The sequence below is a fragment of the Microcebus murinus genome, chromosome 8 (genome assembly GCF_040939455.1).
Source record: "Microcebus murinus isolate Inina chromosome 8, M.murinus_Inina_mat1.0, whole genome shotgun sequence".
Classification (NCBI taxonomy): Eukaryota; Metazoa; Chordata; class Mammalia; order Primates; family Cheirogaleidae; genus Microcebus; species Microcebus murinus.
In genome coordinates, this window is record NC_134111.1 from 77,768,600 (window position 1) to 77,795,690 (window position 27,091).

The 27,091-nt window shown below is 37.0% G+C and overlaps 1 protein-coding gene across 1 annotated transcript in view; it reads left to right on the top strand.

Annotated features, from left to right (window-relative positions):
• PARD3B (par-3 family cell polarity regulator beta) overlaps positions 1-27,091 on the top strand; it is a 970,516-nt gene that overhangs the window by 348,135 nt on the left and 595,290 nt on the right. The window contains exon 3 of the mRNA XM_076005852.1: positions 26,762-26,933. Within this exon, the coding sequence (XP_075861967.1) occupies positions 26,762-26,933 (172 nt within the window). The remainder of the gene's footprint in view (positions 1-26,761; positions 26,934-27,091) is intronic.

A 27,091-nucleotide genomic window follows, 5' to 3' on the forward strand; every position in this document is an offset into this window, starting at 1 on the left:
TGAGACTTCAGTCAGTCACTGTTACCCCACAGTTTGCCTTTTTTTCTTTTTGTCCATACTCACTTATTTTCATTCTTGTTTCCCCACATTTTCTTTTTACCTTCCTTGGTCCTATTCATATAAAATCACCTATTCTCTAGTGTTAGAGATTTCTGGGAATGTGTTAATAATGTAAAAAAAAGACCAAGTTTAATCCTTTTGTTCTTATAAGTAGAAATAACTTTTTGTCAAGTATATCATGTATAACAGATATTAAAAATAAGCTGTAATTAAAACTAAGCTGCTTCCCCAGTCACAGGCCATAATATTTAAACCATTGTGTCCATAGTAACTTGAAGACTTATTTTGAATGGAGCTTTTAGCTTCTGATTTAAAACATCACTGTTTTAAATAAGAGCATTACTGTTAGTTTTGATAATTCCATGGTTATAGATATAGAATCAGAGCTGATGGAAAGCTATGGCAAAGCTTTCTCTTTTTATTTCTCAGAAAGAGCAGTTAAAAGAAAATTTCAAATTATTTAATATTAATTGTGAGTATACATTGTGGACTAGACTCTGGGAAGGCCCTAACTAAGTATTTATGAATGTACAAAAAGTAGAGTTTTGCTCACAGTATTCTTTGAGGATGATTCCAGACATTCTGTTTCACTGGTCTGTTTTCCAGCTTGCTCCAGGAGAGTGCTTTATTGGTGGTTCAGCCTGGAGTCGCAGAGCACAGCTTTGCTCCACAGCGGGTAAGGGCCCTGGTGCTCTAGCTGCTACCTGAGCTTTCTCCCCTGGCACCCTCTATGGGCTGCATGCCATTTAGTCAGGGAGTGATCATCTGTGCAGCCCCCATTTGTTCATTGTCCTTCTTTCATCATTTTTTCTCTGTTTCCATGATACTAAGACTATGATATAAATATTAAATCTTGGGTCCCCAAATAAATGTCTAATACATTCTAGTTCTCCTTTGTAATTATAAAATATGGATAGTTTCAATTTTAAAAGGATTCTCTTTGGAGAGTCTGTCCTACAGAAAGGCAGCTTGGTTAGAAAACTCAGTGTTGTAGTCAAAATTGTAAAGAGTGGAGAAATTCTTGGAATAGAGTACAGGGAGACATACTCAGTGTGTGAGTCCTACGCATGCCCTCAGGTTTTAGGACTGCTGTTGTCATTGCCATCTCCCAGGGCAGAACAAAATTATACCTAATATTCCTTGGAGTCTTGTACATTTCTGGCTGGCTGTCTGGCATTTAGATTTGTAATACACTTTTAAATAGGAAATATTAAAACTTTCAAATAGGAAAAAAATCATTGTGTTCTCCCTTAATCTGAATGTCACGTTTAGACAAAACAGTTAAGCATCAAATAGTTTCCCACTGCACCTAAAATGAAATCCACAGTCCCTCACCCAGCCCCTGTGGGCCACCAGGGTCTGGCCCCTGCTATCTGGCTCGCTGCATTCCAGCCACACTGGCTTTCTAACTGCTCTTTCAACATGCCACGGCCTGACTTGTCCTAAAGCCTAAGCGCATGCTGTTCCCTTCACATGGAATCTCCCCCCATTATGGGTCTTTCACTTTTCGAACTCCCAGTCATCTTTTGGCTGTCAGCTTAAATATCACTGATTCAGAGAGGCCTTTCTTGACTAATTTCCCCAATTCCTCAGTCTCATTAATCACTCCCATAACTTCTTACACTTTTCCTTTATAGCACTTTCAAAGTTCTATAATTGTCTACTTATCTCATGCCTGTCTTGTTCACTGGACTAGTGCTTCTCAACTATGGCTGTGCGTTAAAATCACCTAGGACAATTTTAAAACATACCATTGTGCAATGTCACCATAGAGAAACTGAAGGAGAGGTTGGAGCCTCATCACCAGTATTTTTTTTAGCCTTCTTCAGATGATTCTAATGTGCAGCTGGGGTTGAAAACCACTGGCCAAGGTCATAAGCAACAGAAAGGCAGAGATGTCTGCTGACTTGCATCTACTCTACCCCACTCTCTTGCACAGTGTCTTGTGCACAGCAGAAGAGCTCTGTACATATTTTTGGGTGAATAAATGAACTTACAGCTAGTAAATGTGAATTCTCTTGACTCATTATTTGTGATGCCTAAAAAAATACAAAGCCTCACTGCTCTGGAACTATTCCATGTTCGTATGGCTGGATGATGTTATATTTATACAAAAACATTATCCATGGTAGCTAGTGATACTCATTAGGACAATCAGTATTATCTGGCATGATGTTTCTGAAAATATGTCATTCCCCTCTGAAATCACAGAGGCATTTTTTCTTCTATTTCTTACTACTTTCTTCAAGTTCACCACTGTGGCAATATACTATTCCCATTATAGGGGAAATTTAAAATATGTAAGATTCATAATGTATTCATAAGGCCCCAACCAAATATATCACTACCTTCTCACCACAAACAAAGAATTTTTAAAAAGATTGTCATCTAAAAATTTTCTTAAGTTTATTTTTTCCTAACCCACTGTACCTTAGAAAGATTGTCTTTTTTAAAATACCTCACGTAAAAGGTATTAAATGCCAGATTCTTTCTCTATTAATCCAGATGTAATAAAGAATGGGAGATATATTATTTCCAAAGGGAGGTGGCATTGTCCTTCAGAGGAATTGTTGAGCTATAAAGTAGATCACTTAGAAGGCAAGTGGCGAAATTTAGGACAGTATGTGACAGAAGGCTTTTTATTCATATTCCTTAAATAAACTAAGGAAATAAGAGTAATCAAGAGATTATGCTGTAAAAAATAAATGTTCTATTCTGATATTAAAAGTTAACCTTTTGTGGTATGTACATTTCAGAAGTTAATCTACTTTAATAAGATTTCTTTTTCGTTACTCAAAAAGCTGCTGAAATTATCAAATTCAAATAGTACTTTATCACTTAAAAGCACATGTACTTACATTGTATAATGCAGTGCTTACAATATCCTTAAGAAATGATGTGTTATAATCCCAGTATTATCCATATCTATGATTTAAGTGAATTCTATAATCAGGGCCTTGTAGCTTATTGAAAATAATTGATAAAGTATTTATTTTTTTAGCAAAACAATACCACTTATCAGAAATTTATAATACTCAAAAGAGTTTCCTATTTGTCATGCCTTTAATTCTCAATTAGAGTGCTTTTCTCAGGCTGGTGACTGGCCCCAAATGTGCATAAATTATCATTAAACTTGAGGTATCTCCTGATAATAGCATACCTGCTCTTTTTGCCTTAGAAACAAATTGGTAACTTGAAGTTTTATACATTTTTTTTGGAGAGAGGAAAGACAAACATTACTTTTACACTGATCCTTTTAGAAAAATATTCATAGGAAAGCTTACTCTAGGCTGTGTAGAGAGTTTACTAGGCTCTGTGGGTATTTTTAATTCATAGCACAGTGTATTCAGCAGGTAACATAGGAAGATCAATGTTTTTGGAGAAGAGTTTTCCAGGTTAATCACCAGCCAATGGTAGGACAAAGAACTCTGGCTCCTCTCTGAGACATGTTATTTCATGTTCACCTAAAATCCTGTCCCTCGTTTCCTCCCTAAGAAATGTGGTAATATCATAGGAGTAGGTTGTGATTTGAGAGTAAAAAGGGTAAAAAGAAAAAGAGTGACAATTCTCTGGGGATGTACCGGGGTGTCCAACCCGTGGAGTTGACAGTTAAGTGACTGCAGAAGTACAGATTTTTCATCACGTTAATGTAAGTTGAGAGGTTTTTTGTTTTTTTGTTTTTTAAATTGAGTTGTTTCATTTAGAAATTTTGCCTCTAGAATTGATTCCATTGTTCGTATACATGAGTACCATTGCAAATAAAATTATAGTAAGGTAATTCTAAGATATGTAGGAAATTAACTAGTCATACTACTAGAAGGTACTACTTGGGAATTTTGGGAATAGTTCACTAGCTGTAGACTTAAATAGGTGGGACAAATTCAAGGCTAGCTCTGTTGTCCTAGTGGTTTTGACCACAGCTTGGAAATTAGATGTTGGGTCTCAGTTGCTGAGAACAGCCAGTTGATGTTCCAGTAATACCACCACCACATGTTCTAGGAGTGTCCCTGCCATATTCAAGCCTTAGTATTAATACTCACTGATGCAGGATCACCAGTGTCTGTAAGATAGTGTCTGAGCCTAAGGAACTTGTAATTTATTGGAAGTGAAGAGAAAAAATAACCGTAGTACAAGGAAAAGTGGAAGAGCTATAAAACGTGTACTACTAGCAAATTCGTCATCTCAAAGATAGTTGATTGAGAAGCAAATGTTCAGTGTCATAGGTTCTATTCACTCAGTGTGGGAGAGTTAAAAACTAATGTCTTAGTCATTGATAAACTTTGGGGTTTGTCATATATTTATTTTCATATGTTTAGTTATAAAGTTATTTTTTTTTTAATTGTTAACCTTGAAAGCTATACACAGTGGTCTGTTTTAACACATTGACTGCCAAACAAAAAAACAAGAAACTTTTCCTTGGGGCACAGTGTATTACAAAAATAGAATAAACACGTTAAGTGTAATTTAAAGGTAAACATAAATAGAAAAATGAAATTTATTGACATCATTTAATCCATGTTTTTAGCATTAAATTATCAATATCAATTGTAACAACAAGAACCATCAACAAGCAAGATTTTAAGTATGGTAAACTCAGGTTCCATTGTCAAAACTAGAGTGAGTTAAATACAACTCTCATGGCAGTTAAGGTGTTAAAGGAGATAACGTTAAAATTCATCAAGATTTACAAATTTAAATGTAAGCTTCAATATCATACATTTCGAACGACGCAAAAATATATTTAAAAACTTTGTTTCTATTCCTAACCTTGGATTAAATTGCTCTGTTTTGGAAATTTCTAATGCTTTAATCTATTGGGATGGTAATTCATGCCCTGAGAATATAATTAGCAACATTTCTGTCAGTGACATGAAAGAGTTAATACATAAATACTTGGTGAATTTTTGTTTTGTTTTCCCCTCTTAGACTTTTAGCAGGACAAAATTCACTTGTGCTGTAGCTGTACCTTTCCTATGGAAATCAGGTTTTTTTAATGGGTAAATTAAAGCTCATTATAGATTGCTCCAAGTAATACTGGAGTTCTTTGTGCTGTAGAGTTTGTAGTGTGGGTCTTTTAACCTTTGGTTCCATTTAAAGGAAATTATCCAGAAAGATTTATTCTCCCTTCAGTGGCATTTTTAGATGCTGTACTTGATGAGCAAAGACAGTGCAGAGTGTTAAAGAAATAATTTGTGTTTCTTTGAAAAATATATTTTTTTGGGTTTTTTAGAGTTCCCATTATTGCCTCATTCTGAGTGCATGTGTTTTTAACATTCTTGCGCATGTTCTAAATGTCAAAAATAACTACTGGAATATTTGGTCTAAAAGGGAGTACAGAACTTGAATTTAATCATTCTAAGTGCATACCTTTAAGCTGTTTTTTTTTTTTTAATAATATTTATTCCAGGAATATTCAACTGTTTAGATTCTTTTAATGTTTATTTCAGGTAACATTTAAATATGTGAAGAAATATAAGTGTAGTTAATCAGTAATTACTACTTTGTACACGTGAACTAAGTTAGATTTTTCAACATGTAAATCTGACTTCCTTAGGATATAATAAGCAAAGCAGTTCTGAGATATTTTTTACGAACCAATTGCTAAAATGAGTAACTAAGACTAAAGAGCTTTTTGTTGTTGTTGGTTGAAGTTAAAACTATCTCTGGAAATGTTACTTTTACTTTCTTTGTTTTTATAGTAATGCTGCATTAAGATGTCAGGTCAAGGTATTTTTTTCCTTCTCTCTGTTTTGATATTTCATTTGAAAGCCAATATTTCAAAAAATGTAGTGATTTAGTACAAATTCCTTAGTTGCAGTCAGATAAATAAACCTTACCAGATTCTGTGAACTGATTTATTGATAGGACTGAGGGATTGCAAGCCATTTTGAGAACATTTGAACATTTCTGAATTCTGAATTTTATTGAAGTTTTTCCCAAGAGAGAAACAAAGTGGGAGGAAAACCTCTTCTCTTTCCACAGACTCGGGCATCTTAACAAAGCTTTAACTTTCTTTTTTTAAAGGTCAGTACAGGTATTAAAAAACAAAACGAAAACAGGACAAGTATCTATATAAACGCAATGCTGGTGACCAGTGGCTGATAATAGGAACAATCTTGTGCATGGCTGATTTTCTGTGATCCATGGTAATGAGATTCCAGAATGGCACAAATATGTAAAATAGATAGAAAATTTCTAAACTTCTTTTGTATAGTGATTTTGACTAATTTATAATCAAAGTTTGTTTTTTTAAAAAAAGGTTAAGAAATATTTTGGGTAAATATACTCTTTTTAAAAATTACTGCCTGGGTTTTTTTTTTAAAAAAATCCTCTTTGAGATTTTCACAGATCCAAATAGCTCCTCTGCTTTTCTCAAACCTAAACATTTTCTGTCCTAAAAGGAAAGTGAAGGAACCCATAGGTTCAGAGGATCTTCCTATGATAAACAGGTGGGAAGTAGATTGGCTGTTGCACAAGGAGACCCAGGACCCCAGTAATGAGCTGTGTGCTGTGCCTTTTGTTGTGGAATGGTCATGGTACCTAAAGTTAGCAAGGGTCCTGTCCTGGCAGAACCTCTGGTCTCCTTGCCTGGTGGTTATATGTGCTGGGTTTTTGGATCCTGCAAACTGCTCATAAGGGAAGTAAATGGTTTGTGCCCAGGAAACCCAGCCATGATTACCCAGGGAGGGTTTCTTAAGTTACCCAGTTTAGAATTTATTTTGTTTTTATTTTATTGGACTCCACATTGTTTGGGGGAGCATAATAGAGGCTGTTTTGGACAAGTGGAGGGAAAATCCACCCTCTCCTGTCTGAGAGAAGGCTCTTTTCTCTGTTGCCACCCCTTGCTATCTGTCATGGATAAATAAAAAATACTGAGGTGACAGAGTTAACACCATAAAATTAAGGTTTCAGAGAGAAACCTTAATAATAAAGTTAAAGCTGAAAGAAAATATTAAAGGGAAATTTAAAGTGAATGCTAGCAATAAGTTCATAGAAGTGGAAAAGGGAAGTAGACATTCAAAATCCTATGACCTCAAGGAAACTAAGCTAAGAACAATTCAAATGCTTTATAAACCAAGATTTAAAAAAAGAAGAAAAATAGAAGGTGAAATAAGAAGATAATATGAGCACAACAGAGAGAATGAAAGAAACTAGTGGCACAAATTCAAAATGAGGCACACTTAAGGAACCACCTGACTTTTTAAAAAGTCTTATAAGGAAATGTGCATAGGGACAAGCAGAAAGCAGTCCTCTGAAATGAGGCAGCTCCAGGGGCTCTGGGAGGTTTGGCTTTTAAGGCAGAGAGAGCTGAGCTACAGTGAGTAAGGCCTGGCTCTAGGCGGCCTCCTGTCAATTGCTCTGTCCCCCACTCCCTCTAGGACACCTGAGAGGGCAAGGAGATGTGCCCTTCACTAAATAGCAATCCATCAAGCTGCCAGCTGCGAACTTCCCCTCGCTGGCTCTCCACAGGCGTGAACGCGGCCACGGCCACCTCCATCTCTCGTTGTGAAAGTCCTGTTTGAGGGGAAGGGCTCGCGTTTAGCCTGCTGTTCTTCAGGTGCACAGTTAAGATGAAGCACCTGGCCAACCAGTCCGTCATCTCAGCAACTATTTTATGACTTTATATTTCAATAATGCAACGGTTTAATCCAACGTTGATATTTTGCAATCAGTCACTTTTTAACTTAAAAATAGTTGTGAGCCTTCAAAATTTAGAAAAGCTTTATTTTGCAAGGTCTGTTCTTTGAGTTGCCGCTAGAATGATTTGGCTGTAATCACAACTGGCCTCACTCAGTTACAACTACCCACCGGTCCTCACCCTTCCTTCCTCCATCACACCCCTCACCCCTTCTCTGCATATGGTATATCATGTTGTGCCCCGTTCACAGAGTGTGTCTATTTGCATCTAATCTTACTCTCAGAGAGACTTAAGGTGGCCTTCTTCACAGAATTGTTATTAGGACAGAACAAGCACGGACACGTCATAAGTCATAAAACCCAGTGCAAACACTAGAAACTATCCATGGGCAAGATGTAAGACGTTCAGGTTCCTTTGCCTTCTGTCTCTAACCTTTCAGCTCAGCCTTAGTTCCTTTGTTTCTTTTGCTCTCAACCTCCAGGGACCTACATTCCAAATACATCCAACAAGTTGGTTGGCATTTTGCAAATAGTGAATTTGCAATTTCCTATTCCCATGCCTTTGTTTGTGGTGTTCCTTTGCTTTTGAAGGGCCTCCCAAGCCTGCTGTCCTGTGAAATCATGCTTAATTAAGGCCCTGCTTAAATGTCATGTTCTCTTCTATATCTTGCTTAACAGCTTCTCTGCAAACAAACATAGAAGGAAATGTACCCTCCTCTTTCTTGGCTTGGTACTTTGCTCATTCATCTCTTTCATAACATCACAGTGCTTACATTGACTTTCATATTAATTTTCCCTTCTTACTACTGAATTGATAGGTTCTTGAGATGAGGAGCTATATCCTCAGTCCTTAACACAGTGCTAGGCATGTTATAAGCACTGAACAAACATTACCTGGCTCTATGAATTGAAGCTCTCACCTAGTTTTGCATTCAGGGCTACTAAATATAATTTAACTTTTCCTCACTCATTGAGACACAGTCAAGTCTGGGCTGAATACTATGGTTCTGTATCTGCTTTTGAGTTTTGCTCTGTTTCCTTTTAGCTTCACTTTCCTTGTTCTGAATCCAGGAAATCTTCTATTTCTTTCAGTTGTTACCTATTAACTGTGGCCTGGAGATTTCATAATTGACCATCGTGTAAGCTGTATGTAATTGTAAAAAACATTGAGAAGATTTCTTTTCCCTCTAGGTCTAAGACTTGGGTCTAAAGCTTTGAATGTTTCCCGTTGTTTGACCTTTGTGCAAAGAGGTTATATTATTCAGGGTTTTCCAGAGAAATAGAACCAGTGGGCAGTGTGTGTGTGTGTGTGTGTGTGTGTGTGTGTGTGTGTGTGTGTGTGTGTGTGTGTGTGTGTATGTGTAGATACATAGATGATAAGGACTTGGATCACATGATTATGGAGGCTGAGAAGTCCCAAGATCCTCAGTCAGGAAGTCAGGGACTCAGGAGTGCCCATGTATGTTTCCAGTCCAAGTTAAAAGGCTTGAGAACTAGGGGAGCTAACAGTGTAAAGTCCAATCCAGAAGCCAGCAGACTTGAGGCCCAGGAAGAGCTGGTGTTTCAGTCTGAGTCTGAAGGCTGGATAAGACCAGTGCTGCAGCTCATGCAGTCTGGCAGCAGAGACAGAATTCTTTCTTACTAAGCCTTTTTATTCTATTTAGGTCTTCAGTGGACTGGATGAGGCCCACCTACCCTGGGGAGGGTAATCTGCTTTACTCAGTCTGCTGATTCAAATATTAATCTCATCCAGAAACACCCTTCCAGACACATCCAGAGATAAGGTTAACTAAGTATCTGGGCATTCTTTGGCCCAGTCAAGTTGATACATAAAAATAACCATTACAGTGGCAGTGCTCTGCATATGTATGTTGCTAATGATGCCAAACAGTTGACTTAAGAAATTCTGTCTATATAGAGCATCACTTATTTTGCAAATGATAATTACTTTTAGTCTTTTAGAAGTTTGGAGTCTAGACTCATTTTGAGAACATTTTACTCATAGAGTATAGAGTGGAAAGAACCCTAGGTATTCTAGGTAGACATAGTGCAGGAGTCTCAAATGATTTTAGGAGCTAGGAAAATTAGCATAAGTAAAATATGTTATTAATAGATATATGCCAAGCTAGTATGGTAGGAACTGTGGTACATAGGAGGGCTCAAGACCTGTCTTAATGTATGACAATTCTTTCTTTTTCTTTTTTTGAAGCTGTAACTCTAAGTCTTTGACCAAGACCTTTTCCTTCTTTAGCTATTAAGTAGCTCAGCTCAGTGACTTTGAAAAGTTATTTAATTTTTTCAAGCCTCAGTTATTTGATTAAGGTAGATAGTTAATCTATATTCTTGAGATTCTTTCCATGCATTTTATCTTCCAGCTAAGTGTGGCGAGAGGTTATGAAAGAACACCTTTGCTGATTTAAAGAGTTCTAACATGAATTCTGAAGGAAAATGACATGTTATCTTCTGAAGCAACATAATTTGCTTTCCAGTGATGACATAATGAATACATCTATTGTTTTGTAAAATTCAAGAGCAGAAATATCATAATCATATTTTTGTATCAAAAACTACTTTGTACACTAGTGTGCTTTATGATGCAATGTGACTAAATCTTTTCGTAATTAGGTAGCAGGTCTCTACAGGTGTCGCCAGGTCTACATCTTGTAGATGTGTCCATGCTTTCTAAAGATTGAGGAATGCTTCCTGTTATAAAGCAGGATGATTTCTAATACATATGTGTTGGTGTGTGTTGATTTTTCTTGTTTAAAGGCTTTTCATATAGTTCTGAAGCCTTCAAACTATAATTTAAAGCAAGACAGGCTCTAAGGATTTATGGAGTCCATTTTCCCTTTGGCTAAAGCCCTCCATGGTCACAGACCACTAGATTTAAAAAGGCAGCCGAACCTGTCCAAAGACCAACATAAATTTTCAGAGGCAGGGAAAATGGTGGCTGCTTATTAAATTAGTGAGAGTATAGTGTTTATCAGCTATGAATAAATGATGTTCTTCCCCCTTAAGTTAGAAGCCAGACATTAGGAATGTGTGACATTGGACTCATCATATTTGTCAAGTTTAGCTACATTAGTTGAAAATAATTTGCATGTTACGTTGTGCACTTGCTTTAGACTTCCATTTGGATTTGACGAGATAAATGAGTTCACCTTTGCCAAAAAAGCTCCCAGTTACGAACACATTTAAAACAATTTTCCCCAGCACACAGAGACTGAATGTGAGCGTTAGAAGAAAAAGGAAGCTGCTGTTTCACCAGACTCTTCTCCAGTCCCCCGGTATTTATGTCGTGGGGTTGTCTAAGTGCAATTTTAGGCCTTCTCTATTGGTTGCCTGTACTCCCTTTCCTTTTGCTCTCTTGATTCATACAGATTATTTTTATTTTAGTCCAATAAAAATAGGGCTTTTTCTTTTGGTGATTCATGATATGAAACCATTTTCACTGAGTTGAAGAGTTTGGAGAAGAAAACATGTTTATTCTTGACAGATTTTGGTATTTTTCCATGTCCCGCAGGAACCTTTCCAAGTCTTTTTTTTTTTTCTTTCTATAAAAACAAAATAAATTATAGCAATAGAGACTTTCTGAACTAAAGTTGATGAACTGTACCAGTTTTCTAGAGTACTTCCTGAGAAAATGCTGTGTAGCATTTCTAGTCATGAAAGGACACCACAGAGTGGCAAGCGTCTTTACTCCCGTTTACCCCAAAGATGCTCTCGTAGGGGGTCACTGGGAGAATGTTCCCCTTGGCCCTTGGAAGGGTCGCTGAAAAGTCAGTGTGTAAAGGGCAGATTAACTGGAGAAAAGGCAGATACATTTCTTTAACATGTATGCACGGGAGCTTTGAGAATGAAGCTGCAAATATACAGCAGAAATTGTCCATTTTTATGCTGAGGTTCAACAAAGTATAGACAGCTGTGAGAAATGTGATTGGACAAAAATGGTATGATCTAATGCTAAGAGATTGAGTGGGAAACCCAGCAAGGCCTGTCTGTCTAGATTCTTCTTGGCCTCTCTGAGCATGTATTACTTCTGGGTATGGGGCAGGACCCTCTCTGGAATGGGGGTCTTATGATCCACAGTCAAACAAGGTAGGCCAGATCATTTCTTTAGCACTGGGTTTTACACAGAAAAGTGGAAGGAAAGTTAGAGTAGTATTTTTGAGTTTTATGGCTGGCTTTGGGGAAAAGGGATTCTGATTTCTATGGCCCACCTTGGGGAAGAGGGTTTCTAGTTTCTCTAGCTGGCCTCAGGGGAGAACGGGACTGAAAGACAGGAGGGCACGAGAGGGTCAGAAAAAAACTTTTGCCTCTGAGACCTTTATTTTGGGGTATTGGTTTGAGAGCCCCAATACTATTATGCAAATAACATTGTTGAAAACAGGTTATGTTTGGAGCTATGTTTCCTTAACAGACTATGCTGTTTTTTATGGAAATGGGACTTATTTCTTCTAACCCCAATATCGATACCCCATAGGTAAAAACTTAGGTACAAAGTGTGGCATGGATATTATGCTCTAATTAGTGTGTTTTTTCTCCTCCATGCATAGTTACACCAGTATCTTTGTTTTTCTTTTAATTTCTCATGTGATACTTACCACTTGACATGGTGATATACTGACTAATAACATTATATTTAATAAATAGATATGCATTCTATTGAAAATGTCTACATTTTTCAGGTGTTAGTCTATTTAAGTTTTATAAATTAGGTCTACCTTATTAGTCAAATAGTCAACTATTGGTCTGGGCTGGAATTTACTTGATCACTTAAAGTTCACTTTGTGTATTTCTAATTAGAGCATAATAGGGTAAATTCATTCATTAAATGCACTTATTAAGTACTCTCAAGATACCAAATATTGTCCAGTATACAAATTAAGCTTGATCTTAAAGGATGAATAGGACTTTCCATCAAAAATGGTAATGAAGATAATTATAATAATAGCTAGCAGTAAGGATCACTGTGTCCAAGCACTCGAAATCATATCTCATGTAATACAACAATTTGAGAGGTAGACACAGAATAATGGGAAGGTACTGACATTTGAGTGTTAGTTTCTAATCTTGGCTTTATCACTTCGTACCAGCCATGTAAACTATCTAATCTTTCTTTGCCCCCATTTTAAGATATTGCTAGTAATTTCCTCCTAGGGCTAGTTGGAGAAATAGTTGAGATAATACAGTCTGGTATTGTGTGCTTTGAATACAGTAAACACTCAAAAAATGTCCTACTTGCTTTCCTTCTCCTTATTGTATAGATGAAGAAATTAAAGCTCAGAAAAAGCTAAGTAACTTCCCTACATTTAGAAAGTGGTTTGCGACAGGATTTGAACTGAGACAATGTAGCTCTGGAGTCTAGGTTCCCAGACACAAAAGATTCTAGAAGAGGATGCCAGTAGCTGCAAAGGTGTGGAAGGTGGGAGGAGGCCAGCAGTGAAGAAATAGGTGTGTGCATACAGCGGCATGAGGCTGAATTTGATTTCAGGCCACTTACAGAGGGACCTTGTGAGGTTTTAAAAAGAAACTTGGGATGTTATCCCAGAGGCAACTTGGGGCAGTGGAAAATAACCTATTCTTCAGTTCTTTTGCATTTGAATGAAACAAAATATCACTGTATTTCCCTTTGACTATCTTCTAAGCCAATACTACTACATTTTCAGTGAATAATTATGAACTAGAAGTCCAAATCGCAGACTCCTCAAAAATGAGGGAGTTTCCAGAAAAGGTCTCACCAGCCATTAATACTAAAGCCTTTTTCCCCCCACCCATAATCCAGGGTCCAAGCGTTACAGTTTCATACAACTCTGTCTTCTCAATGCCCTAGATTCATTTGACTCAAGGATTCTGACTCTAACTAGCAAAGCTCACTAGGACTTGAAGCAAATGTATAAATACTGCCAAGGAGACTAGATATTTTATATCTACTAGCCAGCATATCTTCTCCCTGTTGAGAAATTGAGGTAGGAAGTCAAATTGTAATTAGAGATTGCTTGAGAAATAGGAAACCAGAGTCAGGGTAGAGAGTCACATGATTCAACAGTGCCATCGTCATGGGCAGTTGCTCAAGGTCCTATGCACTCAGGAGCCCGAGGCTTGGTGTGACCCTCCAATGTCCCTGTTCTAATGGTTTTATAATTTTTTGAACAAGGTATCCGCATTTTTATTTACTGGGCCTCAAAAGTTACTTAGTCCAACATTTATGAATTTAATGGCACCACCCATGTGTCTGTCAAGCATTTCATAGTAAGAGTATCTCTGTTACTGGGACTGGAGACGTGTTTCTTGACCCAGTGCGTCCCTTCAGCTGGACAGTGCTTAAAATGACCCTGCCAGCAAGGACACTGCAGACACTGTTTCCTGGTTTTTATTACTAGCCCTTATCTCATTGAGATGCCACTTCTCCAGGCTGTTTATGTAGTCAGTTACATACTGTTCTGGGTGTGGATGTTTAAGTTCAGTTTGTGTGTTTTTAATCAGACCCCTGCTTGCTTACTTACCAGATTAACTCTGAGAGAATTCATGTTTTCTGATTCTTTGAGAAGTGCCTCACATTTACCTACACGTTGTAGATGAAATGAATGCTAAGTTTGAAATTTACCTGAGAGTAGGGTTAACTGGGAGAGCAGATTGGATGATACAGCAGGACCAAAACCATTTTGGTAAGATGAAGAAATGTGGCTAGAAACACATTAGTAATCAGGGTGATAGAACAATCCTGGCAACTGTTCTGCCCAAGAAACAATGAAAAGATGACGTGAATGAGGGTCAAGGACACAAGCACATACATACAGTCTTTATCCACCTCTATCAATAGTCAGATCCTTTCTAGAGTTTAATCCTTGGCAATTTGATGGACAGGCAGATAGTTTCCAGGAAAGCAACAAAGATGATTGATGACTGGATAGTAGGGGATTGTAGAAGAAAGCCTAAAAGATAATAAAATGTTTATTTTTTTCTAGGGAACAAAACAGTAGCTAATGGAATCTTAGAGTCTTCAAGCACATGAAAGAATATTTTTTTAATGAATTTTGTGAATAGATTTTCTCCATTTTAATAATGGGCTGATTATGTAGAATTTCAACATAAAGAATTTACAGAAAATAGTGACAGACACTTGGATTATGCAGTCATTGAAACACTAGAATTTTACTTGTGCATATCTTTATTGTAATATCTTTTATCCATCTGTATTTGTTTAGAATATGAACGTATGATTTAAAAACCAAAGGCCCATCAATCAAAACGTTTCCCACCTGCTCTCTCTTAAGGGACTGTCAAAGTAGTAAATTAAATGAAACCAACATTGTTTTACTACTTGCCCATCATAAAATATTACTGGTTCCAGGTGAGTGCCTATTTACAAGGGACCTTTGAAGATTTAATAGGAGTTTTAAGTGAATGGAATACCATGTAATGAAAAATTTTACATTACAAACAAAATGGAAAGGTGACTGGCAAAAAAAAAATTGCAAAAAGAAAAACTCAATATACTTAAAGTGCTTATACATGTAAATAAGAAACACTAAAAACTAACTGGAAAAGAGGGGCAAAGGGTATGAACTCATTGAAGAAGTAAAAATGGCTCATAAAATTTTTGATATCATTAGTGATTAAATAATTGAACTTTAAATGGTGGAATATAATTTTATCTTCAAAGTTACTGATGACTGAAAAAAATGATACCACTTAGTATTGGGACTATACAAAGATAACCTGTACTTTCATGTGTCTAGAATGGGAGATTGGCTAAATTATTCATGATATGACTGAATGTATTATGAAATATTATTCCTTCATGAATGTTATTCATTTGGTTTTTACAGGTTAAAATTAGGGAAAATTACACATCAGAAAATCATGATTGAAAATATCAGAAAACAAAATTGTACCTTATATAGTATGAATCAGTAACATTGATACAGGTATATATACACACACTACACAGAAAAGAAGACTGGCAGAAAAGCGCCAAAGTCTGACGTGTTTGAAGTTTTTAGTTTTCTTTCTCTCTAACACACAAACACACGCTATGTACACAATTTGCCGGAGGATTTGGGGGAGTTTGTGATCCCCACATCTTGCTCCCACACTTTTCTTTTTGCTTGGAAAACATAAACGCTGAAAATAGCAAAGCACAAAAGTGGCCCTTGGGTCTGGGAGTGTAAGTGCAAGGACTGGCTTTAGGAGCCCAATACTGCCAGTGGTCACAGCAGCCTTAGGAGTCCCCATCCTAATTTCAAAACTTGTGTTCCAATGTTGGCTGCAAACCTGCTCATTATGTCTCTGTTTCTAATTTAGAAATCAGTTTTTATGTCTACATAATAAATATATATCTTATGTGCTTTAGGAAGGCCTTTGGCACTAAATTTACAAATTTATAGCTAATTTGCAGAGACTATCTTTCTACAATTAGAAACAAGATCTAAAATGCACCTACTTCAGAAGAGGCAAAACATCACCTGTGACCGTGAGGAAGGAGTGAGGACCCCAGCCTTCTTGTCTTCAGGCCCCAATTAGTGAGGCATCATTCCATGTGAGTTTAATATGCCCACAATCATAATTACAAATCTTGACATTTAGATGCTCCCAAAGTCAACACCCATCCCAGCAGGGTTGGCCACATTATCACTAGTTAAGGATATGTAGGGCAATTAGAAGCTAAAGGAAAAGGTTAGCTCTACCACTCAGACAAGAGGAGTTCAGCAGCTAAACCCACCTGCAATTGCAGTGTTAATTTTTTTTTTTTTTAATATCAGCTTCGAAGCCTTGTCACCCATGACAAGGAAGGTCTGAGTCTAAATGGAATATTTAAGAGAAGTGCTTCCTCATCCCTCAATCACTCTGCATGCTGACCTTTTCATAGGCTCCACCAGTTGCTCAGCTGTCATGAAATGCTGGAGAAGGTAGAACATCATTGGACCTGTCATGAGGTCAATCAGCTGAAGCTCAGGCCAATTTGCTAAATGTGTTCATGCTAAAGAGTCGGTTGCCTAACCAGTCTGGTGATATGTAGTACCAATTAATCACCAGCTAATTTTCAGGGGGCTGTGACCTTCCCTGTATTTGCAGTCCACTCAACTGCTTTACCTGGCCTTGAGTGACCTCTGGCTTGGAATAAGAGGCCACCCCAGGGATATATAAAGCTGCCAGAACTTGTGTACTTGTGTTTTAGGCTACTAAGGTGATAGACCAGGGGATAGGTGTGCCCCTTACACCTGTATCGGGCCCGCACTGACCTATTTTAATTCAAATGTTCTGTATGGTTTGTAAACCCTAAAGATTTTCATACAGCTCAAGAGCATGCAAAATACATGTCTTTGAAATTTGTAATGATATAGTAAGGTCTCATTGTTTTTTCTATCAACCTATCAATTCTTTATCTATCTTAGAAGGTGGTGGCTTTGTCATCATTCTCTGCAAAGGTTTATTATCTGAGAGCTGTTGAGTTGTCTTAAAAGCAGAAAGGTTTCTTTTTTTCTTTTACAAAATAGGCTGCTGTATTTGTAGCCAAGTCTCATAAATTAAAATACTTGTCAAAATAAATGAATAGTATGTTTGTTATATTCATGACTTAAAATCACATTTGATTGCTTACTCATTAGTCCACAAAATTAAGCAATACACCTTGGATTGCAGTCATTAGTACAAATAAGCAGGGTTCCTCTAACAGTCAGATGTCATGGAGAACACTGTGCAGTTGTGTTTGTTTCAAAACTAGGTATCTTAATGCACAAATTAGTTTTACAATTTCAAGAGGTTTCCTCCAGAAGAAAATCAAATCCATAGACATAGTCCACCAGGATATAGGGTTGGAATCATAATATACTAAGTAGATTTTAGATGGAGAAATTGTAAAATGAAATTTTGCATTGACCCTCAAGGATGGGCAGAAGCTATTTTGCTATGTAGAGGAGCATACATGGTAATGGAGGTGACTTTTATTCCCAATAGGATGGAAAGTCAGGACATCGGGAGATGGTGTCCACATAAAAGTGTAAACATCCATATAACAGGCTTTGCTGTCCCTCTTGGATACGGCAGAAAACATAGATCACTCTATGATCTTTGTTCCATGTGCCAAGTACCACACTAGGTGCTTGGAATACAAAGTTAGTTGTACTTTAGTTCTCTCATCTGTAAAATGGGAATAACAGTGTTTTCTCATAGGATTTCTTATGAGTATAAAATAATATATGGAAGCACTTAGAACAGTGCCTTATAAACTTACATAGCAAGGGCTACATGAGTGCTCATTAAATATTTTTAATGATGTCACCCACAGTTTCAAGTAGCTTACAGTTTATATATAGCCAGAGGCAAGTCAACCTGGATTCCCATGCTGTGTGACAGGGGACAATACAGCATGGGTGCAGTACTGTAGGGACACCAGAGAGCCGTTGGAAGGCCTTGGATGGCAGACTTGAACTTTATTTTGAAAACTTTGAGGATATGTGATGAAGAACTTGAAACTGGACCAAGACCACATCCAGATGTATGTGATAGAAGGACTATTTTAGGCTATTTTGGCAGTAGTGTTGTGAAGTAGCAAAAATAAAACTGAGCCAAATAAGTAATACTGAATATGCGTGTTACAATATTGTCAATGTGTGTAGTGCTTTATAATCTAAAAAATATTTTCCATATGCTGATTTACATTTTGTAATGTTGGATATACTTCCTTCACATAGAACATTATTTTAAAAATTCAAGTAAGATTGTGTGATTTAGTTAAAAATATTTTGAAGAAGAAGCCATGTGTGTATGTATGTTTGTGTATGTGTGTGTGTCCATGGATTTCAAACATCTCAACGTGTGTCGTCTTGTTCAATAATACACACTCTCTCAAGATCTTCAAAGCCCTTGAGATTGGATAAAATGAACAAAGTATCTAGTGATGTGCTAGGTAAATGGCAAATGAAGCCATCCAGTAAGTTGGGATCATATTTGAGAATTGTCCAAGCCAATTCAACCTAAGTATTTTATTTTCCGCCTTCTTCTGTGTCTGTTGCTTTTATTATACACAATTCATGGACAGCAGGAATATTATGATTGACAAACCTGGTATATTGAGTTTTTAAAATTTGTGACATTTGTGTTATCCTGATGATGCTCAAAACTTCTACCAGCTCCTGAAGCTGTTTGCTTTTCCATAGCTGCCCCCTAAACGCTCCTAGGATTGGGGCTTTTCACAGTCCCCCTGCCCTGCCACTGCTACAGAGGGTGAGGGGCACAGAGGAAAGGGCTTCTTAGGCTTCCCCTGAGTATATAAGATATGAGTGTGGATTTGTTTAATGAATGATGAGCTATTATTACTAAAGAAACGAATACAGAAAAAAACAAACTCAAAATTCTTTCAAACTTGTCAAATGGTAACATAACATCTTTGAAATTTTAATTCGAGTCAGTCAAAGGGAAAATGTGATTCAGTGTAAAATGTCTTTAATGTATATAACTGGCTTCTTAACAACTTACCACATAATTTCAAAGAGGTAAATGTATATTTAGATGAAATATGGGAGTAGCTTTGGAGTAGGCATATTTTCTGTTATTAGGAGACAATTTAAGCAGATGTCTTTAAAAAATGATAAGGATAAATAGGGGTTTAAGTACAATTGAATAGATTGTATAATTTTCTTTAGGATGATGCTTAAAGCTATAAAGTTTATAAAGGTCTCCGTTACGGATTTTCAGTTTGAGGAGGAAATGAAAATAGGTTTTTGTCATTTGCTGATTGTCGATTGAACTTTCTGAGAATCAGAGCTGGTGCATCCTTGCTCTGAGGTTGCTAGATATGATGCTTGCATCTCATGAAGATGCTAATGTGAGCCAGCTATTAATAATTTTTAAAATATGGATTAAATGCTTTTAGCTTGCTGTCAAAATCCTATGAAGGAAGATAACCTATTTTCAAACCTTTGTTTAAAGCGGAATAAAATTAGCTCACATATAGCCAATTGTCATTTAGTTACAAACAGATGCATACATTTAAATGAAATTCTGCAGTGTTTCACTCCTTTCCCAAAGGTGATAATGTGTTTTCCTCTACTTGTGAAATTGTTGTAATTTCACAGTCTTACTTAGATTTAATTGTGTTTAAGATTTGAGACAAATGATTCCAATTTTATTTTGTAGGACACTTTTTTCTTTGTCTTTTAATTTAACCTAATAGTTGTTGGTAACATGGAATATTTAGGAAACAGAAAAAAAAAATAGTACATTAAGTTCAACAGTTTAACCCAAAGAACTCAATATGGCAAATAAGCCTTTATTAGTAGTATTTTAGTTCAGTTGACATGTAATTAAAATAGAGTCACATATTTCTTGTTGTAATTACTATTAAAAAATGCTTTTAGAAACACAGTTTATTGTGCTGTATAGCCTTTGGATGATTCTTTTTTATTCTCTACATAGGCTAAAGATAATAGCATCAGATTATAAAACTCAGGCTATAAAAGTGACAGGATGCTACAGGTTGACAACAGAATAAACCACACCATGAATATTGAGGGACTGCAATAAATGTACTTTATGGCATTCATTGTTAAAATATTTACTTGTCAGAATAGAAGCTAAAGGCATTGGTATATTGCTTGGAGTTATGGGCGGCACAGAACAGGCAGCACAAACCAGGCGCTTGCTGCTAGGCAGAGGAGCAGTACCGTGCTCTGTTGTCTCTGGGTTGTGTGTTTTTGTGTGATGAAGAACAAGGAAAACAGAAAAGTGAAAATTACCTATTGGAGGTGTTTGATCTTGGTACTTTCTGTGTTCCTCTGTCAATCCTGTGATGAAGAGATTAAAGAGAAACAACAAAGTAAAAGCAGAATAGGCATAAACAAGTCAAGTGGGACTCAGTCAGGAAGCCAGGGAACGGGAGCTGTGGTAGGAAAGAGAATGAAATTTCCCCTTCCATCGCGTACCGGGCTCTGTGCTAAGCATTGGAGGGAGTTAGGGATGTTATCAAGAGAATTATTATTCTCCCCCCGTCGATTCTCACTCCCCCAAACACATACTTGTACACACACGCCTTTGCTGGTGATATTGATCATAAGGTGATCATAAGGTGATATTGATCATAAGCCTTAGTGTTTGAGTATAAAAGCAGATCCGAGTCCTTGAAAAGATACTGATGGTGTGAAATTGCAGAGAACATGGCTGTCATGATCAGATATGTTATTTAGGGTCATGGGTTTTGTAAATCATCCCAAGTTCTTTTATTTCTTTGAGTTTGTTGTTGTTGATTTTCTATTCTTTTGACCTTTACAATGTACAGAATGAGAAAACGATGGAAATATATTCTAAAATAAGGTTTATATATATCATTATTTTCTAGGAGAATCCTAGTTTTAGATCTTCCTCCCAGGATCCCCTTGGGTGAAGTGGGGGGAGGGAATATGCACTTAACAAAACTAGTGCCTAATCTTTGAATTGGGAACACCAGTCAGCATTGGTAACTGTGATACAGTTATTGAAAATAATTCACACATACCACACTGATGTGTTTATTTCTACATATTTTCCTAATTCCTATTTAAAAGGTTGGCATGTCCCCGAGAAATATACTCCACCTGAACCTTTCAAACAGGGGTACCAAAATCATAAGATAAATATTAAAAATTTTCCTGGTGCCTTAATTTTATTGGCAATTAGAGAGATCTTTTCATATTGAAAAGAAATACAGAAAGCTGGTATAGAATGTAAAAGTGACATGATTTTGTCAATTAAAGCTGGGCACTTCAGTGTTGAGCTATGACATGACTCTTCAGGCTATGTCTCCACTTGCCCTGGAGTTTTACCCACTTCCTAAGCCACTTTAAGGGACACATCTATTAATAAAAGCTTCACAATAGATAAAGTGGTGTATTGGAAGAAAGGTAGGCAGGGGAGTGCCTGGGGCCAAACTACTAACCCTGCCCACCTTTCCATCCTCTCTACACCTCTACTTCAATGCTTCCTTTCCTTTGGAGACCAAATAAGCTGATTCTCCCTGTTGAAAGTGAGCCTGAAAAGGAAAGAGGCATAATCTTCATTTTAGGAGTAAGATGTGGCAGAAACAGTTTCCCCCAGTGTTGAACAGAAACTGGGGTTTTTCTGTGCCATAATTTCAAAAGCAAAAACAACAGTAATGATGGCGATGATGTCTTGAGCATCTTAAGGGAAATTACTGGTCATTTATACACTTTCATTGACTTTTTAAAAAAATTTAAATGTTTATTCTAAAAACATGAACAATCTAGGTATCTTTCATTGCTATGTTAGGGTTTAGCCTCTGTTTTTGCCTCATATTTTGCTCATTTTTTGCAGCAGATATATATTGAGCACCTATTACAGCATATTCACTGTTCTAGCCCATGGGGATACAGCAGTCAACAACAGACGAAAATCATGATTCTCTTGGAGCTTATATCCTAGTGGGGTGGGGAGACGGGAAAGATATAAGACAAAGAAAGAGAGGACATTGAGAAAGTGGTAAGTGCTATAAAGAAAAATAAAAGAGGGGAACATAGGAGTAGTATGGGTGTGCAAGAGAGTGTAGCCAGCAAAAGCCTGGAATTCGGGTCAAGATATGAAAGGTCGAGCAGCAAGCCATAAAGCTATCTGGTGGAAAACTGTTTCTGCCAGAGAGAACCTCAAATTCAAAGACCCTGAGATACATACAAAGATGGAAGTGTATCTGGGCAGAGTCCTGAGAGCAAGACAGAGAATAATCAGAACATAAGGTTACAACTGTAACGGGGAGCCCGTGACCTTACGGGCCAGTGCAGGGACTTGGGCTTTCTTCAAATGAGGTGGGAAAATATTACAGGAGTCCGAGAGGAGAAACGGGAGACAGTTTGTTTTAGCAAGGTGATTCTGGCTGCTGTATGGAGCATAGATGGAAGAAACAAGGACAGAAGTCAAGAGGCTGCTGAGTAACACATGGTAGCTGGGTCTGAAGTAGTGAGAAGTGGTCAAAGTCTAGTTATTTTTTGAGATTTGTTGAGAAACTGAATGTGTGGAATATATGAGATCGAGGGAGGGAGAAAGAGATGAAGGATTACTACAAGCTGTTTGGCCTGAGCAACTTGGAAGAATGCGTTACTATTAATTAAAATATAACACTGGAAATAGCTTTGGAAGATTGATTTTTCGGGTTCTGACATGTCAGATTAGGCAATTGACTATGTGGGTCTGGAGTTAAAGAGGAAGGTCTGGGTTGCTGAATTAAATTTGGAATTATTCAGCATATGTAAGCCATGAGACAGATGACATCACTAAACAAATTTAGATATATGCTCCTTTAACGCTTTTGAGACCAAATCCAGGAGATGAAGAGCAATAAGCAGAAGGAAACTTAAAAGGGCCCAGAGGGTTAAAGAGAAAACCAAGAGTATGTGATGTCCGGGAAGGCAAGTGCTGAAAGTAATTTGAGGAGGAGGCAGTCATCAACTGTGTCTTGAAATCAAGCCAGAGGAGCAACTTTGGATTTAGCAATCTGGGGATTTTGATCTTGATAAGAGCAGTTTCAGGGGAGTAGAGGAGTGAGAGCCTGACTAGAGTGGCTTTAGTAAAGAGCAGGAGAAGAGAGAGATTGGAAACTGATATGAGACAGCGTTTAAAAGTTTTGTTTTACAGGGAAGGCAGGAAATGGGGCGGGACCTGTAGTGGGAAGTGTGTCCTGAGGTTTTCAGTTTTGTTTGATGGTAGAACTAATAGCATCTTTATAGACTGTTCTTCCTATATGTGTCTGGGGACTACATACCTAAATTCTGACAGAGATCTGCAGTGACAGGAGTTTTGATTGGAAGTAAAGGCTATTTGATCAGATCACTTTGGATTCTGGGTCTTAGGAAAATGCCAGTGCTGCCCTGAGCATCTTGAGAGACCTGCATCACAGAAGGGGAACGGAGATGCCAGGAGATGGAGGGGGCAGGGGAAGAACACGCATCCAAATCAAGCATTGCCCATTTGCCTTTTGCTTGGGGTTAGGTTACTATAGGGCCTCAGGTGTCAGTGAAAAGTTCTTCCACAGGCCACAGAAGTTTACTCTAGGTGACACATTAACACAAAAGCTTTTGAAATTGACTTTTTCTTTCATCTTTGCCTCATCTCTGTGGGAAAGGTAACTTCAAATGAGTTTAAAGGCACTTGATTGGAAGTCATTTCCATGTCCTAGATGCTTTGGGAACCTGCCTGCCTTCTGTTGTGGGACTATAAGTGGTTTCTGTTAATTAATGTATCTCTGTAACAGTGTCTTCTGGGAACTCTGCTACCCAGTAATGTAGGTGTTCTGATGAATCAAGTAATCTAGTTAACAAGGACCTACAACATATGACTTAAATTACTAATGTTGAAAGACACCTAAGTCTAGATATTGTAGGTGTTGAGATGAAAACTGGATAGAGTCATTCTCTCTAATCAGCCAGCACCTCTGGGTGCCAGTGACCGTGAGGACACAGATTCAGGAGCTGGTCCTCTTCTTCCCTGGAGTAGAGACTTTATTTCACCCAGTGATCTAGATTAGGCTCTGCTGAGATCATTTCTGTCAATCATGGGACTGGGAAACAGTCTAAGCCAGGCGTCCTCAAACTATGGCCCGCGGGCCACATGCGGGTGTTTTTGCCCATGTTTTTTTTTTTTTTTTTTTTTTTTTTTTTTTTACTTCAAAATAAGATATGGTGCAGTGTGCATAGGAATTTGTTCATAGTTTTTTTTTTTTTTTAAACTATAGTCCGGCCCTCCAATGGTCTGAGGGACAGTGAACTGGCCCCCTGTTTAAAAAGTTTGAGGCCTGGTCTAAGCAATTAATTAAAGAGATTATGAGATTTGGGAAATGTCCAGGTTTCACCAGTTCATCTGTGAGAAGAGTATTATGTTACTTATATTTTCAACAAGTGGAGTTGACATTCTTTAGGGCCGAACACACCCTCATGGACAAAGTACAGATATTTTATAATGTAGTCTCACTTTTACACTTTGCACTTTGGAAACAGCTATAGTGTGGTCTGAAAGCCTGGGCTGGAAATTAAAAAGGCTGGTATTCAGTTCCAGCTACCCTTTAGTCTGTGACCTTGGGAAAGAAAATCTCAGTACTAACGTTCTCCCATTTGATAAATAGTTATAATATTGTTACTGCATACGGTATAAGTTTGTGTGGATAAAATGTATGGAAAACAGTAAAGTATCTTAAGAAGAAAAGGTATAATGATTTGTTTTATGAGTTATCAATTTTACACTGTTGTGTTATATTTCTGATTGATGCTCCGTTTTTTCTTTTTTCCTCAATACTTAAGGTACGTGGTTTACTCTGAGTTAAGTATGTAGCAGGTTAAGTAAGTTATGACTCTTAACTTACCCAACACTGTTCATAGTACCAATATAACATGTCACTGCCTCCTTGATTGGTCTATTAAAATGAACATTACTATGTAATAATGTGGACAGATATAATACATACCACTATGCAAAATTGAAGTTATTATAATTATGGCATAGAAATAGTGATAAAAATCATGCCTCTACCACATACCACATTTAAAAAATTTATTTCCTTTTCCTTTTCAGGATTTAAAGTGTTAAACTCTTCATTCTGACCAAATGATTAGGAAGATACAGTTCTACTGATTATTTTTATACTAGAATAATCTTTCATTATTAATCCATTTAAGTCTTATCTCAAATCAGTTCATCAGTGCTACCAATTAAAAATAGAAAATGCATGTGCTCAATTTCAAGAATTAAAAATAATGCCTTGGGAGTAGCATTTCTTTTCTGTGGTGAGAGGATTGTTGGATTTTCCAATTAAAGAAGTCTCCATACTGGAAATGAGTAGTCAATTATGAAAATTATTTTTGAATAGCCAATTTGCATATCCCTAATTGTATTCATTTCTTTTGAAAGACTGAACTTGGAGTTTATGATATTTTGATTGGTTAACCCTGCACTTCTGTTATTAATACTATTGCCAACAAGGTTCCCTTATGAATGGAGCTTTGAGTGTCTTTCTAGATAAATGTTTAAATAATAAGAAGGTTTGTTTTATTTAATGAATAAAAAATATCTAAAGATTTACCAGTAGTTTTCAAATGTACAAAGATTGCACTTTATTGGATTGACAGTAGCATCCTAAAACTGCCTGCTGCAATCACATTTGAACCTTTCTACATCAGCTGATTAGAAACATTTCAAGTTCTTCTGTGATGGTGATGTCTGCTGGCCAAAAATGCAGTTTCAGCAGGGCTACCCTCACTATTGATACAGTAGTGTCCGCATGATTGTTTGCATTTTTAAAACATATTTTACCCTTATTTTAATGAAAAATGACTTGAAATGGACAATTAAAAGTTTCTATATTAATGGTAAGCATCGGTCTACGTGAAATAAAATTGAGATGCAGTTGGGAATAACGAGGTTAAAAGTGCTAATGCTTAATCTCATTGGAATTAGCATTCTTCGGACTTCAATTAGTTGACATTGAGTCAGTCATGAAGAAAAAGCAGAAAATTAAAGTCATGTACAAAAATAGGATATCTATATGAGAAACAAATTGCATTCAGGTGTACAGACACTGTTTATATGTATGTATTTAGATTTTGCCTAGAAGGACAGATACAATTAGGAATTTCATAATGTGTTTTAGCTCTCTGAGACTGGAATGTCCCCTTGTACCATATGTGTCTATTGTTCACTTTTACATATTCAGATTTCATTGTTGGAAACACTCTTAAAGAGATAATGAAGTTCTTTTAGGCATATTAGGTAAGCTGGTGAGGGGAAGAGGCAGCCATTTCATTCCTTATTCCTTCATTCATTCATTAACAGAGTGAGCCAAAATTGGTCTCTGTTTCAGGAATAAACAAACTAAGTGAGCAAACCATTTATTATTTCCTGGCCATGGTGCTTATAGACATAATCTTTATTGAAAAAATTAGGAGTTGTGGTACAGTAACATTAAAGTTTTTAAGTTTGAAGAGGCCATTTTCTTTAAAAGCAAACAAAGATCACAATCAGCTAGACACACTATCCATGTGATATGCGTGTCCTACAAAGTAATTAGTGTTGTTGGATTTGTTTGTAGCTGATTGCTGTGTTTGAAGAACAAGAACCACTCCACAAGATTGAGAGCCCCAGTGGAAACCCTACAGATCGGCAAAGCCCAGATGCTTTTGAAACAGAAGTGGCTGCCCAACTGGCTGCGTTTAAACCAATTGGTGGGGAGATTGAAGTGACCCCTTCTGCTCTGAAACTAGGTATGTGCTTTCTTAGTGGGATGCTTTTCACCTGATTGAAAATACATCATCTTGTTGGACTATGTGGTGCTGCTGCTTTATGACTTTTATCCTGTTAATTTTTTAAAATGTGAATTCCCTTTTCTGTAAATTATTTTTGTATTATACATAGCTCTTTG